Consider the following 17,483-nt stretch of genomic DNA (forward strand, 5'->3'; position numbering starts at 1 on the left):
GCGCGCCCGGTGGGGCGGGCCGGGACTCGCGGCTCGCACGCCCTTGGGCCGCGGCCGGGCCCCCGCTCTCCCTTCCGCTTCCGACGCGCTGTCCGCTGAGCCGGTGGATGTGCGGCAATAACATGTCTGCTCCGATGCCCGCTGTCGTGCCCGCCGCCCGGAAGGCCACCGCCGCGGTGAGTGGTGGCAACCGGGTCTCGTAGGGCCCAGTGGGCCGGGTGACCACCCCTCGCCAGCGTCTTAGGCCGGGCCGACCGGTGAATGGGGACGCCCAGGTTGGGCGGGTGGTGAGCGCGGCCCGGCCTGTGCTGTGGGGCCGCGGGGTCGCCCGCTCGGAGGACCGACCCCGGCTGCGGCCCAGCCTGGACACCGGGTCCTGCCGACGTTTCTGCACTGTTCGTGCAGCAGGAAATCCAAGCCTTCCAGAGAGCCAGTCGCCCGTGTCCTACCTTGCGCGCGTGTCCTGGATGAAGGAAGTTGAGATTTAGTGTCTTCAAAGATTAGACGTGCTGGGCTTTACAAACTCTCCTATGAGAATCTCAAACTTACTTTTGCTCCCGGAAACTCCTTTTTATGCCGTATATGTGAGACTTTCGTGGTTTGACTTGAAAAAGACAAACTAATTTTCTTAGAACGTGATGATTTGCACTTGAGATTGTCTTAGTGGGACCTGTAAGTGCTTAAAATTTTTTTTAATTATCTTAGGAAATAAAGGGAGAGAAATTAGTTGGAGTGGTAGGGCACGCCTGTGATCCCAGCATTCTGGAGGCTGAGGCAGGAGGATCCTGAATTCCAGGTCAGCTTGGACTATATAAAGAGATCTTGTTTCCCAAAAAGAGAGAGAGAGAGAGAGAGAGAAATAAAAAGTTGACTCGTATTTTTGCCATTTAAAAAGAGTTCTATAGAGATTAATCAGCTTGCCCAATATAATATTTTGAAATTCTGTCATAGATTTCAAACACCTTTATACCAGTTTTCTCCTTTACCCAGAGCTACAATGTGTAACAACAGTTCACTGTGTACTTACTTAGGCATTGATTATTTTTCTTCTCTTTTAGGTTATTTTTCTTCATGGATTGGGAGATACTGGGTAGGTACCATTACTAGTAACTAATGAAACGGGGTCATGCAACTCAGCTTACTGGTCAAAGGTTTATGTTTAAGAATGTTGAAACTGTATAAATAAGGATTGCTGCTAACATTTCTTACAATTCACTGATGAGAAAGTCTTTTCTGTTTTTGAAACTCCAACATTTCCCCCTCGTCTTAACTTTATCATTTTTCAGCCCCTGTTTTTGGAACATTTTAAAATTGTAAACTACTCCCTTGGTTACTTTGGTTATTGGATACTAGAAAAGAGTGGAGTGTTTGTAGAGGCAATGCCCAATTGAAAGCTTTCTAGGGGCTGTAAAATTTCAGATCAGGTTGAGAGGAACTAGTTGATTTTCTCAAGAGAAGTAGTAGCATCATAAGGCATGTAGAGTTCTGAGCAAGGGGTTAGATGATACTTTAAAAGGGAAAATCATTGAAGGGCAGAGGTGGTAATTCAAGATTTATTTTGAGGCTTATCAAACAAATTTTGTGTTGTTTTTGCAGTTCTGGGGATAAGGCCCAGGGTCTTTTGTGTGCGGGACATTTTATCATTGAGCTGCTTTATCCTGGCCCTTTATCAAACTTTGATGTACTAACTTTAGATTATGATTTATCTTTTACTCAGGCCTTTTCTACATCAAGAGCTTTTTTTTTTAGTTTTAAATTAGTGATTATGTGAATGTCTTTTAAAACTGCAGTTAAGGAAACACAGAGGATAAATTTTGATGAAGTAGCCTAAACAATACTAAATCCTCTTTAAACTGAGGCATTGAGTGGGCATGGTGCAGTGCAGGCCTATAGTATCAGCCACTCAGGAGGCTGAGGCAGGAGAATCCCTCAAACCTAGGAGTTTGGATCAGTCTGGGCAACATTTCCAGATCCAACCTCAAAATTAATGAATGGATGGGTGGATTAATGAATGAATGAGGCATTGGGCTAGATTAGTTCTGACCTCCACTCTGTTTACCTTGCAGATCAGGCAATATGAGATGTGTTCAAGATGATAGAGCTGTACATATGGGCTACACCAGTTCTCAAAAGTGATTTTTCATATTCTTTTATGCCTACCTAGTCTAGTACAGAGTTACAGAAATGGTTGTAGGACTTTTTGTCAGTCAATCAGATGAAAATGACAGGCTTATTTTACTGAAAGGAACAACTTAAACAGCAGAACTACAAGCCAGGGAGATGCTTACTACCTTATAACCTGGCCTATAACAAGAACTGCCAGGCCTGAAGGACCAATCCAAGTAAAAGAAACTTCAGTGTATGCAGATTTTTTGTGGATTTCAAAGTAGCCATATTCCATACTGAAGTTAAGAATGAAAATGGGGAAGAAAGTTAAGGTTAGATAGAAAATACCTAGGGGCATCTATGACATCTGGCTAGAGTTAAGTTTATATAAAAAAATTAAAGATTCTCCATTCTGAAAATACTGTGTGAGACATTGCTAAAGAAAAGCTGACTCTAGGTTGGCTCTATGAATACGTGATGAAACTCAGAACAAGCCAGTCTAATAAGTGGCAATTTGTTTAAAATGGTTTCAGAGAACACAAGTATTTATATTTATAACATGTATACCAAACTGTGAAGTTAGTATTCAGAGAAGTACATGTTGGCTATACTGTATTGCACAAGGTCAGTTTTCCTTCTTAAATAACATCTTTTGTGATTTTGAAATTATTACATTTGTATTGTAAAAAATTCAAAATGCAAATTGTCATAAAGAGAAAGAGATGAGTTGAAGTTATACAACCCAGAGATAGCCTATTTATTTTTATAGTGTTTAAAATGTTTTCTCTTGAAATATTTCCAAATTTATTGATGAGTTTCCAGAATAGATTCCTCAATACCCTTATCCAGATTTACTAATCTGTCTACTTGCTGAATATACGTTTTGTTTGTTGTACCCTATGAGGGTAAGTTGCAGATAGGATTCTTCTGTATACTTTACTATGTATTTGCTGTATACCATGTAAGTCACAAAACCTATATATAAATTGAATGCTATATGATTATATAAGGAAAGTCTCTCACATAATCGCAGAACAGTTATCAAATTCAGGACATTTAATGTTTCTAGTACACTGTGTATGCAAACTTCACCAGTGATATCCTTTGTAGCTGTCAGTTCCCTCCCTGAGGTTCAGTTCCCAGTCACACGCACATCTCTTTAATCTCTTAATCTGGCAGAAATTCTCAACTTTTTTGTCTTTCATGATACTGACATTTTTGCAGAGAACAAGCTTTGTTTGATATTTCTTGTGATTAGATTCATTTATGTATTTTGGTACGAATATTATGCAAGTGATTATATGTCTTAGTCATCACATCATATCAAGATGAATGATGCCATTGTCTCATTTTTTTTTTATCATTCATATGTGCATAAAATGTTTGGGACATTTCACCCCCCCTTTCCTTACCCCCTCCCTAACCTCCCCGCCCCATCCTTCTCCCCCCTAATCTCCTCCCACCTGGCAGAAACTATTTTGCCCTTATCTCTAATTTTGTTGAAGAGAAAGTATAAGCAATAATAGAAAGGACCAAAGGTTTTTGCTAGTTGAGATAAGGATAGCTATACAGGCAGTTGATTCGCATTGATTTCCGGTGCATGTCTGTTACCTTCTAGGTTAATTCTTCTTGATCTCACCTTTTCTCTAGTTCCTGGTCCACTTCTCCTATTGGCCTCAGTTGCTTTAGTATCTGCTTTAGTTTCTCTGCATTGAGGGCAACAAATGCTATCTAGTTTTTTAGGTGTCTTACCTATCCTCATACCTCCCTTGTGTGCTCTCACTTTATCATGTGATCAAAGTCCAATCCCATTGTTGTGTTTGCCCTTGATCTAATGTCCACATATGAGGGAAAACATATGATTTTTGGTCTTTTGGGCCAGGCGAACCTCACTCAGAATGATGTTCTCCAATTCCATCTATTTACCAGCAAATGATAACATTTCATTCTTCTTCATGGCTGCATAAAACTCTATTGTGTATAAATACCATTTTCTTAATCTATTTGTCAGTAGTGGGGCATCTTGGCTGTTTCCATAACTTGGCTATTGTGAATAGTACCGCAATAAACATGGGTGTGCAGGTGCCTCTGGAGTAACCTGTATCACAGTCTTTTGGGTATATACCCAAGAGTGGTATTGCTGGATCAAATGGTAGATCAATGTTTAGCTTTTAGAGTAGCCTCCAAATTTTTTTCCAGTGGTTGTACTAGTTTACATTCCCACCAACAGTGTAAGAGGGTTCCTTTTTCCCCCAAATCCTCACCAACACCTGTTGTTGGTGTTGCTAATGATGGCTATTCTAACAGGGGTGAGGTGGAATCTTAGTGTGGTTTTAATTTGCATTTCCTTTATTGCTAGAGATGATGAGCATTTTTTCATGTGTTTTTTGGCCATTTGAATTTCTTCTTTTGAGAAAGCTCTGTTTAGTTCACTTGCCCATTTCTTTATTGGTTCATTAATTTTGGAAGAATTTAGTTTTTTAAGTTCCCTCTGTATTCTGGTTATCAGTCCTGTGTCTGATGTGTAGCTGGCAAATATTTTCTCCCACTCTGTGGGTGTTCTCTTCAGTTTAGAGACCATTTCTTTTGTTGAGCAGAAGCTTTTTAGTTTTATGAGGTCCCATTTATCTATGCTAAGTCTTAGTTGTGCTGCTGGGGTTCCATTGAGAAAGTTCTTACCTATACCTACTAACTCCAGAGTATTTTCTACTCTTTCCTGTATCAACTTTAGAGTTTGTGGTCTGATATTAAGATCCTTGATCCATTTTGAGTTAATATTGATGTAGGGTGATAATACATGGATCTAGTTTCAGTTTTTTGCAGTCTGCTAACTAGTTTTCCAGCAGTTTTTGTTGAAGAGGCTGTCTTTTCTCCATCGTATATTTTTAGCGTCTTTGTCAAAGACAAGTTGGTTATAGTTGTGTGGCTTCGTATCTTGGTCCTCTATTCTGTTCCACTGGTCTTCATGTCTGTTTTTGTGCCAGTACCATGCTGTTTTTATCATTATTGCTTTGTAATATAGTTTGAAGTCAGGTATCGTGACACCTCCAGCATTGTTCTTTTGACTGAGTATTGCCTTGGCTATTTGTGGCCTCATGTGTTTCCATATAAATTTAGCAGTAGATTTTTCAATCTCTTTAATGAATGTCATTGGAATTTTGGTGGGAATTGCATTAAACATGTAGATTACTTTTGGGAGTTATAGACATTTTTACTATGTTGATTCTACCAATCCATGAGCATGGGAGATCTCCACTTTCTATAGTCTTCCTCAATCTCTTTCTTCAGAAGTTTAGTTTTCCTTGTAGAGGTCATTTACATCCTTTTTTAGATTTACACCTAGGTGTTTGATTTTTTTTTGAGGCTATTGTAAATGGAATTGTTTTCATATATTCTTTCTCAGTTTGTTCATTATTAGTGTATAGAAATGTAATGATTTTTCTATGTTGATTTTATATCCTGCTACCTTGCTGTAGCTATTGATGGTGTCTAGGAGCTTTTGAGTAGAGTTTTTTGGGTCTTTAAGGTATAGGATCATGTCATCTGCAAATAGGGATATTTTGACAGTTTCTTTACCTATTTGTATTCCTTTTATTCCTTCTTCTTGCCTAATTGCTCTGGCTAGGAATTCCAGTACTATCTTGAATATGAGTGGAGATAGTGGGCATCCTTGTCTAGTTCCTGATTTAGAGGGAATGGTTTCAGTTTTTCTCCATTAAGTATAATGCTGGCTGTAGGTTTGTCATCTATAATTTTTATAATGTTGAGGTACTTTTCTTTCAGTGCCCAGAAGATCTTACCCCAAGCTCTTCTTGCCTTTAATGTTTCTGTTGAGAAGTCTGCTTTAATTTTGATGGGTTTACCTTTCTATGTTACTTGTTTTTTCTCTCTTACAGCCTTCAATATTCTTTTCTAGTTTCTGTCCTTGTTGTTTTAATGATAATATGCCGTAGGGTAGTTCTATTTTGGTCTGGTTGTTTGGTGTTCTGGAGGCCTCTTCCATCTGTATGGGAATAGATTTCTCTAGATTTGGGAAATTTTCTGTTATTATTTTGTTGAATATATTTCGCTTGCACCTCTTTTCCTTCTTCAGTGCCCATGATTGTCAGGTTTGGTCTTTTGATGGAGTCATTGAGTTCTTGCATTTTCTTTTCACAGGTCTTGAGTTGTTTAACTAAGAGTTCTTTGGTTTTTCCTTTAATTACCATTTCATCTTTGAGTTCTGAGATTCTGTTTCTGCTTGTTCTATTCTGCTGGATTGGTCTTCCATTTTGTTTTGCATTTATGTTTCGTTTTTTTTTTCTGAGTTTTTCAATATCCTGAGTCACTGCCTCTTTAATGTTGTCTATTTTTGTCCTGAGTTCATTTATCTCTTTATTAATCGCGTTCTTTGTTTCACTTTGGTGTTTATACAGTGCTTCTATGGTTTCTTTTATTTCTTCTTGTGCTTTTTCAAATTCTCTATTTTTGTTGTCTTGGAATTTCTTGAGTGTCTCGTATACATTTTGGTTGACCATATCCAGTATCATCTCTATAAAATTCTCACTGATTACCTGTAGTTTTTCTTCCTTTAGATTGTTCCTGGGGGCTTCATTGGGTTCTTTGGCATAGTTTATCTTCATTTTTTCGGAGTCTGGATCTGAGTATCTGTTTTCTTCATTTCCCTCTGGTTTCTGTACTAATTTTTGGCTGTGGGGAAACTGGTTTCCCTGTTTTTTCTGTCTTCTCATCATTGCCCTTGGTGTTGTTATTGTCCCTGTACTGTGCGCAATTAAGTATTTTCTAGCTTGTAATAATAACAATGGTGATATTTAGAATGGGAGGGTGAGAGGAGATGGAAAGCAAAGAAGTTAAAGAAAAATGGAAAAACAAACAAGTAGAAAAAAAACAAACAAAAAAGTTTCAAAGATATAAACAGGGATAGATAGTGTACTAATCAAGAGTAAGCTGAACAGGCATTAGAGAGACAGAGAGCAGATTGAAAAAATAAATAAATGAAAAAAAAATCTCCAAGGTCAAATGCAATAAAGTTTCAGTCTTAATAATTTTGGTGTTAGTCCCACAGATTCCAATTCTGGAGATGGTGTCTCAGAAGTAGTTCTGTTGTTGTCTCATCTAAGGGAAAAAAACAAAACAAAACAACACAAAACAAAAAAAAAAACACCACAAAGTTTCCCAAGTTCAAATGCAATACACTTTCAGTAAGTTTTTCAACATGCAGGTGTAGTTTGGTTGTTGGCTCATCAAAGGGAGAAAGAAAAAAAAAAGTCTGGAGACAGGTCTGTGAATGTCTATGTGAGGCTGTGGGCTCATCTGCCCACTGCTGTCAGCTTGCTGTTGCTGGAGGTTTTATTGATTACAGACTCAGGAGTGAGCTTAACACTCACCTAGCCCCTCCGGCTTTGTTTACTTAGAGTTCTCCTGGGAGCCACCGCCACCACCAGTACAAGCTTTCCCCTTTCCAAGCACACTGGGGGAGGTGACACTGCACCAGCTTTCTCAGGCCTGCGTGTTTATTTACAGTTCACGTGGGAAGTGGGTCTTCCCCCCTCTCCTGTGGCGTTTTCCTCCCACCACCACTTTTACAAGCTTTCCTGCTCCTGATTGCTGGGCTTGTGCCTCTGCTCCTGCCTTCTCAGGCCTGCATGTTTATTTACAGTTCACTGGGAAGTGGGTCTTCCCCCCTCTCCTGTGGAGTTTTCCTCCCACCACCACTTTTACAAGCTTTCCCGCTCCTGGTTGATGGGCGTGTGCCACCAATCCTGCCTTCTCCAGCCCGCCTTGTTGAGAGGGATTTCCCCTCCCCCCTTCTTGGTGCTACATGTCTTTTTTGTTGTTATTGCTTATTATTCAGGTTTTTTTTTTTCTTTTTTCCCTGGGTTGGGGGTTGGTCTGTCTGGGGGCAATGCTGATCTGGCCCACAGTTGTCTGTGGGAGTATGGCATACTGCTTAGCTCACCTTGTGTTCTGTGTCTTCCTAAGCCGTCTGGGCACTGCTGTCTGGCGGTGGCATGGGGGCGCTCCTGGTTTCTCCGTTTAATGTGAAGTGGAGATGCTATGTGCCAGTTGGAGGTGTGGAGGAGTCAAAGTTTTGCCTCTTCTCAGTAGTTTTTCTTGTAAGGTGTATCTCTACCATCTCTCCAAGATTTTACTTTAGGAGGGATGCTTTCTGCTTCCTCCCTCTAGCTGCCATCTTGGAATCCTCCATTTGTCTCATTATTGAAGGTAACCTGAATTACGTGATGAAGGTGGTGTATTCCATGTTCCTCTACTTTAGCTATTTTTGTAACTTTGTAATTAAAAAGCAAATTGGGGGAGATACTTGGAGACTGTGTCAGTTTCTCATCAAACTTTGACCAGTATTTTTCGCTACTACTTGAATCAGTTATTACTATGATAAGATTTTCTTACTCCGTCATTCCTTTTACAACATATTAATTTGCTCCTACCCACTATTTTGTATGAACTAAGAATTATTTAATGGATTATATTCCATAACTGTTATGTTTCAAATTTTTTTACCTTTTAAAGTAACTTTGAGTTTATATAAAAGTCCCTGAACTAGAGATAGTTCCATACACCTGTCACTCAGATCACCCTAAAGGCTGATTTCAGAACCACTTACAAATAACTTGCAGACGTGTTGCTTCATTACTTCTGTTACTTTGGTGTATATTTTTAAGTATAAAGACAGACACTCCTGCATAATTACACTATAGTCACCAATCCAGAAGTAAACATTAATGTAATACTACTATCAAATCTACCATCTCCCTTCACATTTTCTTGATTTGACCCAGTAAGGTCCTTTGTCCAGGATACAATCCAGGATCACGTTACATTTGGTCATTATGTTTCTTTATTCTCCTTGTCTGCAGTAGTCCTTCCTTGTCTTTCATGATCGTGATACTTTTCAAGAATACTAGCTACTTTGTAGAATGGCCCTAAATTAGGATTTAGCTTAGGTCTCCATGTGAGTATGCCTTTCTATTAGGAACACTGCAGAATTGTTGCTGTGCTTGTCTATTGCATTATATCAGGCACAGAGTTTGTTGATTTATGTCCCATTATTGGTGATGTTATATTTTATCACTTGGTTAAGAGAGTGTATTAGTACTGTGACCAAAATTCCAGAGAGAACAACTTAAAGGAGGAAAGGCTTATTTTGGCTCATGGTTACAGAGAGTTCAGTCCATGGTTGCTTGGACAGAACATCATGGTGATGGGACATAGACAGAAAACAGAGAAAGAGAATACAGGAAGGAGTCCCAAGTTGGATAAAGATCCAAAGACACATCTTGATCACCAGCTTCCTCCAAGTAGGCCCCTACTGCCTCCTGATAATTCCATCATATTATGAATCCATCAAGGGATTATTCCATTGATTAAGTCTGAGCCCTCATGATCTAATTGTTGCTGGAAACGTCCTCACAGATACTGCCACCAGTGTGCTTTAGCAATCCCCTAAGTCATTTTTCAATCCAATGAAGTTAAAATAGGGATATTTTGTAGGAGTGTACCTTGATATTAATGAAGCTATTTGTTTCATCACCATGTTTTCACCCATGGATTTGGTGTCCATTAATGGTTTTAGCATGAATCTTATTGTGAATAGCCAAATATTGAAAGATAAAATATAACCTTTAAAAAAATTCCTTCATTCTAGACATTCTAGATTTATCCTTTTGCAATCTACTGTGGGATAAAGGCTTCCTGTCTCCCTCACTTATTAGATATGATGTGTTCATTTAGAAATTTTATTTTATTTATTTATTTGTAAATTTTTATTTTTTTATTATTCATATGTGCATACAATGCTTGGGTCATTTCTCCCCCCTACCCCCACCCTCTCCCTTACCACCCACTCCACCCCCTCCCTCTCCCCCCCACCCCCTCGATACCTGGCAGAAACTATTTTGCCCTTATCTCTAATTTTGTTGAAGAGAGAGTATAAGCAATAATAGGAAGGAACAAGGGTTTTTGCTGGTTGAGATAAGGATAGCTATACAGGGAGTTGACTCACATTAATTTCCTGTGCATGTGTGTTGTCTTCTAGGTTAATTCTTTTTGATCTACCCTTTTCTCTAGTTCCTGGTCCCCTTTTCCTATTGGCCTCAGTTGCTTTTAAGGTATCTGCTTTAGTTTCTCTGCGTTGAGGGCAACAAATGCTAGCTAATTTTTCAGGTGTCTTGCCTATCCTCATATCTCCCTTGTGTGCACTCGCTTTTATCATGTGATCAAAGTTCAATCCCCTTGTTGTGTTTGCCCTTGATCTAATGTTCACATATGAGGGAGAAACATACAATTTTTGGTTTTTTGGGCCAGGCGAACCTCACACAGAATGATGTTCTCCAATTCCATCTATTTACCAGCGAATGATAACATTTCATTCTTAATTGGCTGCATAAAATTCCATTGAGTTATAGATACCACACTTTCTTGATCCATTCATCAGTAGTGGGGCATCTTGGCTGTTTCCATAACTTGGCTATTGTGAATAGTACCGCAATAAACATGGGTGTGCAGGTGCCTCTGGAGTAACCTTTGTCACAGTCTTTTGGGTATATACCCAAGAGTGGTATTGCTGGATCAAATGGTAGATCAATGTTTAGCTTTTAGAGTAGCCTCCAAATTTTTTTCCAGAGTGGGTGTACTAGTTTACATTCCCACCAACAGTGTAAGAGGGTTCCTTTTTCCCCCAAATCCTCGCCAACACCTGTTGTTGGTGGTGTTGCTAATGATGGCTATTCTAACAGGGGTGAGGTGGAATCTTAGTGTGGTTTTAATTTGCATTTCCTTTATTGCTAGAGATGATGAGCATTTTTTCATGTGTTTTTTGGCCATTTGAATTTCTTCTTTTGAGAAAGCTCTGTTTAGTTCACTTGCCCATTTCTTTATTGGTTCATTAATTTTGGGAGAATTTAGGTTTTTAAGTTCTCTATATATTCTGATTATCAGTCCTTTGTCTGATGTGTAGCTGTCAGATATTTCTCCCACTCTGTTGGTGTTCTCTTCAGTTTAGTGACCATTTCTTTTGATGAGCAGAAGCTTTTTATTTTTATGAAGTCCCATTTATCTATGCTATCTCTTAGTTGTTGTGCTGCAGGTGTTCCATTGAGAAAGTTCTTACCTATACCTGCTAACTCCAGAGTATTTCCTACTCTTTCCTGTACCAACTTTAGAGTTTGCAGTCTGATATTAAGATCCTTGATCCATTTTGAGTTAATATTGATGTAGGGTGATATACATGGATCTAGTTTCAGTTTTTTGCAGACTGCTAACCAGTTTTCCAGCAGTTTTTGTTGAAGAGGCTGCTATTTCTCCATCATATATTTTTAGCTCCTTTGTCAAAGACAAGTTGGTTATAGTTGTGTGGCTTCGTATCTTGGTCCTCTATTCTGTTCTGCTGGTCTTCATGTCTGTTTTTGTGCCAGTACCATGCTGTTTTTATCATTATTGCTTTGTAATATAGTTTGAAGTCAGGTATCGTGATACCTCCAGCATTGTTCTTTTGACTGAGTATTGCCTTGGCTATTTGTGGCCTCATGTGTTTCCATATAAATTTAGCAGTAGATTTTTTCAATCTCTTTAATGAATGTCATTGGAATTTTGATGGGAATTGCATTAAACATGTAGATTACTTTTGGGAGTTATAGACATTTTTACTATGTTGATTCTACCAATCCATGAGCATGGGAGATCTCCACTTTCTATAGTCTTCCTCAATCTCTTTCTTCAGAAGTTTAGTTTTCCTTGTAGAGGTCATTTACATCCTTTTTTTAGATTTACACCTAGGTGTTTGATTTTTTTTGAGGCTATTGTAAATGGAATTGTTTTCATATATTCTTTCTCAGTTTGTTCATTATTAGTGTATAGAAATGTAATGATTTTTCTATGTTGATTTTATATCCTGCTACCTTGCTGTAGCTATTGATGGTGTCTAGGAGCTTTTGAGTAGAGTTTTTTGGGTCTTTAAGGTATAGGATCATTTCGTGACAGTTTCTTTACCTATTTGTATTCCTTTTATTCCTTCTTCTTGCCTAATTGCTCTGGCTAGGAATTCCAGTACTATGTTGAATATGAGTGGAGATAGTGGACATCCTTGTCTAGTTCCTGATTTAGAGGGAATGGTTTCAGTTTTTCTCCATTAAGTATAATGCTGGCTGTAGGTTTGTCATCTATAACTTTTATAATGTTGAGGTGCTTTCCTTCTATTCCTAGTTTTCTTAGAGCTTTCATCACGAAATGGTGTTGGATCTTATCGAAGGCTTTTTCTACATCTATTGAGATGATCAAGTGGTTTTTGTCTTTGCTTCTGTTAATGTGGTTTATTACATTTATTGATTTTTGTATGTTGAACCACCCCTGCATCCCTGGGATGAGGCCTACTTGGTCGTGGTGAATAATCTTTTTGATGTGTTGTTGAATTCAGTTTACCATTATTTTGTTGAGGATTTTTGCATCAGTGTTCATGAAGGAGATTGGCCTATAGTTCTCTTTTTTGGAGGTGTCTTTGCCTGTTTTGGGATAAGTGTAATAGTGGCTTCATAAAATGTGTGAGGCAGTTTTCCTTACCTTTCTATTTCATGGAACAGTTTAAGGAGGGTTGGTATCAGTTCTTCTTTAAAGGTCTGATAGAATTCAGCAGAGAATCTATCAGGTCCCGGACTTTTCTTTTTGGGGAGACTCTTAATTGCTGCTTCAATTTCATTTTGTAGATCTATTCAGGTGATTAATTTCCTCTTGGTTCAGTTTTGGATGATCATATGTATCTAGAAATCTGTCCATTTCATTTAGAAGTTTTAAATCAGTTCAGACCCTCAGATTCCTGTTTTACTTTGAGGGTTACAATCTGCTGCTAAATCTTTCATTTATTTTGAGGCTCAAATTATCTAATACTTGGCTGGCAGGAATGCCTCCAGACCGGCTCTCCTGTCCTTTGAAGCACTTACTTGATTACTTCCTTACTTTCTGGTACAAACAAGATCCTTTCCATTATCATCTTCTGTTTTACCTGTTTCAATTCTGGACACAGCCATTTTTCGTGGAGTCTTGGTTCCTTTGGTAGAGAATAGTATTTAGGAAAGAAGGTCTGGGTGCTATGTGTGCTCATTTCTTCTGTTACTTCTTCTAGGTCTTTTAAGTGGACAGAGCAAAGAATATGCCTACATACATATATTGGTTTTGATATTCATAAATATTAAAAATCTTGAGTTTAAACTGATTCATACAATTCCTGCCCACTCACAGGGTTTATTGTAGCCTTACCTCTTCCATATTTGTAGTTTCATTAGGAGCCAGTTTTCGCCAATAGTGTGGTTCTGGTATCCCCCCCCCCCCCCCCGTCCCCCGTCCCCCGTCCCCCGTCAATACCAGCATTAGTCCACAGTGATGTTTCCTGTAGAAAGACCCTTCCCCCAACTTTTGGAATGTGACATTTGAAAGCACAGATCCAATTATAGGGATTGGGAAGGAGGAAAAGCCAGGTGGAAAACATTGTCTAGAGCTGTTCCAGGAGTTACTGGTCTGTTGTACTGTTTCTGTAAGATTTTCAATTTGAAGAAATTGTAAAAGCATAGAAAAGAATGTTTTAAGGATAAAGAAATAATTGCTTGGGGGTGGGGGTGAGGGAGGATGGTTAAGAAAGAACAATATAGATTGGGTGAATTTGATCAAAGTACAGTATATGCATATTGTAAATATCATAATGCAACTCCTTATTTGTGCTAATAAATCTAAAATAAAGAAAATAAAATTACTGTTTAAAAACAATGATTGCCTCAATCAGATTTTACTGAAAGCTCAAAGTCAGGATTGAAAATAATACAGATTAGAAACGTGGATATGTTTTGTGACCTTAATAAGTTTGCTAGTTTTTCTTTAATCAAGAACTAGTAGAATTATAAAATGTGATTTTGGGATCTTTTAATTACCCAGAATAGAGAACCCTTCAACTAGCTTAAGCAAAAAGTGGAGCTTGTGACAAAGATAGCTCACCAGCATACAAAGTCTGTAAAAGCAAAGATTCTTTTTTAAAATAAATTTTATTAGATGGGAGATGTGGTTCAAGTGGTAGAATGCTTGCCTAGCACATGTCAAGCCTGAATTCAAACCCCAGTACTGCAAAAAAAAAAAAAAAGAAAAGTTAATTTTCATTGGATGGCTCATGCCAATAATCCCAGTTACTCTGGGGGCTGAGATCAGGAGAATCTTAAACCAGGGCTAGCCTAGGCAAAAAATGAGACCCTCCCCATCTCAGTCAATAAATCAGACATGGTGGTAGATGGCTGTAATCCCTATTGTATAGGAGGTAAAGGATAGGTGAATCAAAGTCTGAGGCTGGCTCTAACCAAGACCGTACCTGAAAAATAGCTAAAGCAAAAAAGGACTGGGGTATGGCTCCGTTGGTAGAATGCCTGCCTGGTGAATGCAAGGCCCTGAGTTCAAGTCTCAGTACTACCTGCCCACCCCCAAAATTCCTAGTTTTTTTTTCTTCTGTTATTAGAAAGTTATTTTGGGAGGTGTCCACTAGGCTAGAGCTGTTGACTAAATATTTTGGGGGAAAAACAGTGGTTTATGTAGTTAAAACACAAATTAATTAAGAATAGCAGTATAGCTTACAAAAGAGCCTAAAATAGAAATGAGTAATTAGTGCTAATAATTTGTGGGCACAGAGGGATATAGAATCATGAATACTTAAGATTTAACATGAATCAGTGCTGCAGTTATACATATGTTTAGATTGAATAATTGAAAGACAACTCTTCCACAGCCTCAAATTGGGCCAGCAGCTAGTGAGTAACCCAAAGGCCCCTAAACTGCATTGTGTACCCATAGGCATTTGCACTTTATGACAGTGGACCCCAGCTTTTTTATTCTTAGATGTATATGTGCATATTATGAACTACAAGGTCATAAGAATTTAAAAAGCTGGTAAAATCCTAGAGTGTAGAGTCCTAGAGTCCTTTAGTCTGAAGAAAGTGGCCAAAGTTTTATGTGTTGAGAACAATTCTAAAATTAACATTAAACTTAAAGATTTCTCTTACTCTGGCTAGTCATCATAGATTTAAGTCATCACTTCTCAAACTAGATAAAGTGGCTTTACTTTGTAAAATATAAGGAAGTAAGTCTGTCATCCATGCTAGCTGGTCTTGCTTTACTTACTTACTTACTTACACACACTGCAGGTCAACCACTTGTCTCTCCAAAGTTTTTTTTGTTTTTTTTTTTTTTTTTAATAAAATATTTCAACTGCGTACGTGGCTGTCCCGTTTTGGTCATGCTAAGTCAGGCGTTTATTATATGTAGTAATGTTTTGAGGAATATAATTGAACCTAAGTTCTATTTAGACTCTTAATAAGTGGACAATTGTTTTTCTAAATGTGATTTTTTTTTCCAGTGGCCATACATTCCCAAAGCTATAATTAGCTGAAGTAATACCATGAGTTTAGGGCTTATTTAGTTATCCCTGAGGTCGTTAGCACAAATCCTGAAATGGAAAATATACTAATGATATACTTAGAAATTAAAAAAACTGAAACAGCATATATAAAGTCAGCAATGGCAATGACCATGGCAAGAACCTTTTATAATGTGCTATATTGTTCTCTTTTGTAAGGGTAATAGATAGGTTTCATAATTCATTCATTCATTCATTCATTCATTTTTGGTTTTTTGAGATAGAGTCTTACTATGTAGTCCAGGCTGGCATCAAACTTATAATCTTCCTGCCTTAGCTTCCTGAGTGGTGGGATTACAGCTGTGAGCTCCTATGTACCTGACAGGTTTCGTATTTTATTTATTTATTTTTTTTACTTTTTAGTATTTCTTTTTTTTTTTTTTTTCCTTTTATTATTCATATGTGCATACAAGGCTTGGTTCATTTCTCCCCCCTGCCCCCACCCCCTCCCTTACCACCCACTCCACCCCCTCCCGCTCCCCCCCCTCAATACCCAGCAGAAACTATTTTCCCCTTATCTCTAATTTTGTTGTAGAGACAGTATAAGCATTAATAGGAAGGAACAAGGGGTTTTGCTGGTTGAGATAAGGATAGCTATACAGGGCATTGACTCACATTACAGGTTTCGTATTTTAAATGCTGCTTAGATCACTGTTGAAGTTCATGTGGCCAGAATTCTAGGCCAAAGGCCTAATTCCAGGAGTTCCACATGTCAGGTCCCGCCTCTCAACACAATACACCAAATAAAGAGGAGCAGTGGTGAAGGGCAGAGAAAGGAGATTTATTATGTTGCATGGATACTCAGGAAGAGGCAGAATAAGCACTTCAGCCCATCTTCCAGCGTCCAGACATGAGCATTAGGTTTAAATAGAGGAAGAACTGGGGTGGGGGGAAGAAGTATATATAATTATTAAACAGACCCAGTCAACGGTATGGTTCAGTGACCAGAAGTGTGGTCTGGTTAATGATCTCAGGATGGTTAGGGAGACCCAGTAAGAAAGTCATGTTGTCTAGGGGGTAGTTTCAATTCATGTTACAAGATGTTTATCCATCAGGCCTGTTTAGAATCAAAAGTGACTTCAGAAGACAATGGATCAGAACAGAGGACTCAGATGCAAAGTGGAAGCAGAGATGCTGTTTTTATTTACCCTTTGCACATTTGCAGACCCAATGACAAGTCACTGATTCTAGCAAAAGCAGTTTCTAAGTATCTGTTATATTCTGTAAATGTTCATCTTTGCTCTGAGGCAAAGAATGTCTTGATTGCTTGATAATTTCTGACCTGGATGCATGCTGGGTACTCATCAACACTGCATAACGTTGCTTATTGTACTACTTGCAGTACAAGTGTTGAGGAAGTGGATTAAAACTGAAAAATAGTTAAAAGTATTTAACATTCATGTTCATATAGGTTTACAAAAGAAAGGCCTAAATTACTTCTACTTAATCCTTTAGTAGAGGTAACTTGTAAAACAGCATCAGGTATAACATCAAGTGTAATTAAGCAAGAAACTGTGCAGGATGATCCCATTTTTGTCAAGTCTGTTCTCTATTTCTCTCTGTTGCTCTGTCTTTTTTTTTTTTTTTTTTTTTTTTTTATGGTGCCCAGGGATGGAATTCAGGCCTTGCTAGGCAAGTGCTTTACCACTGAGTGAGATCTCTAGCCCTTATTTCTTAATTGATACCTATGAGAAAAAAATCAGAAGAAAATTGATAAAAAGATTAACTGTTTATTTCTGGCTAGATGAATTATGATAATTTATATTTTTTCAGTATTTGTATAGATTTTTGAATATATAACCAAGGATATTAATTAAAGTTTTAATAATGTAAGCATGCAGATATATTAGAAAATGGATTTACTTTATTACTCTCAGGCTTAGTTTTTTTCATTTAAAATATGAATTACATTCTCTGT

General features: G+C 38.1%; 1 protein-coding gene across 1 annotated transcript in view; it reads left to right on the top strand.

Moving 5' to 3' along the window:
- Positions 1 to 17,483, top strand: part of Lypla1 (lysophospholipase 1) — a 33,434-nt gene continuing 15,951 nt past the window's right edge. Inside the window, exons 1-2 of the mRNA XM_020178030.2 lie at positions 1 to 176; positions 1,059 to 1,090. Of these exons, the coding sequence (XP_020033619.1) occupies positions 108 to 176; positions 1,059 to 1,090 (101 nt within the window). The 5' untranslated portion in view covers positions 1 to 107. The remainder of the gene's footprint in view (positions 177 to 1,058; positions 1,091 to 17,483) is intronic.

Source organism: Castor canadensis, chromosome 3 (assembly GCF_047511655.1).
Source record: "Castor canadensis chromosome 3, mCasCan1.hap1v2, whole genome shotgun sequence".
NCBI lineage: Eukaryota > Metazoa > Chordata > Mammalia > Rodentia > Castoridae > Castor > Castor canadensis.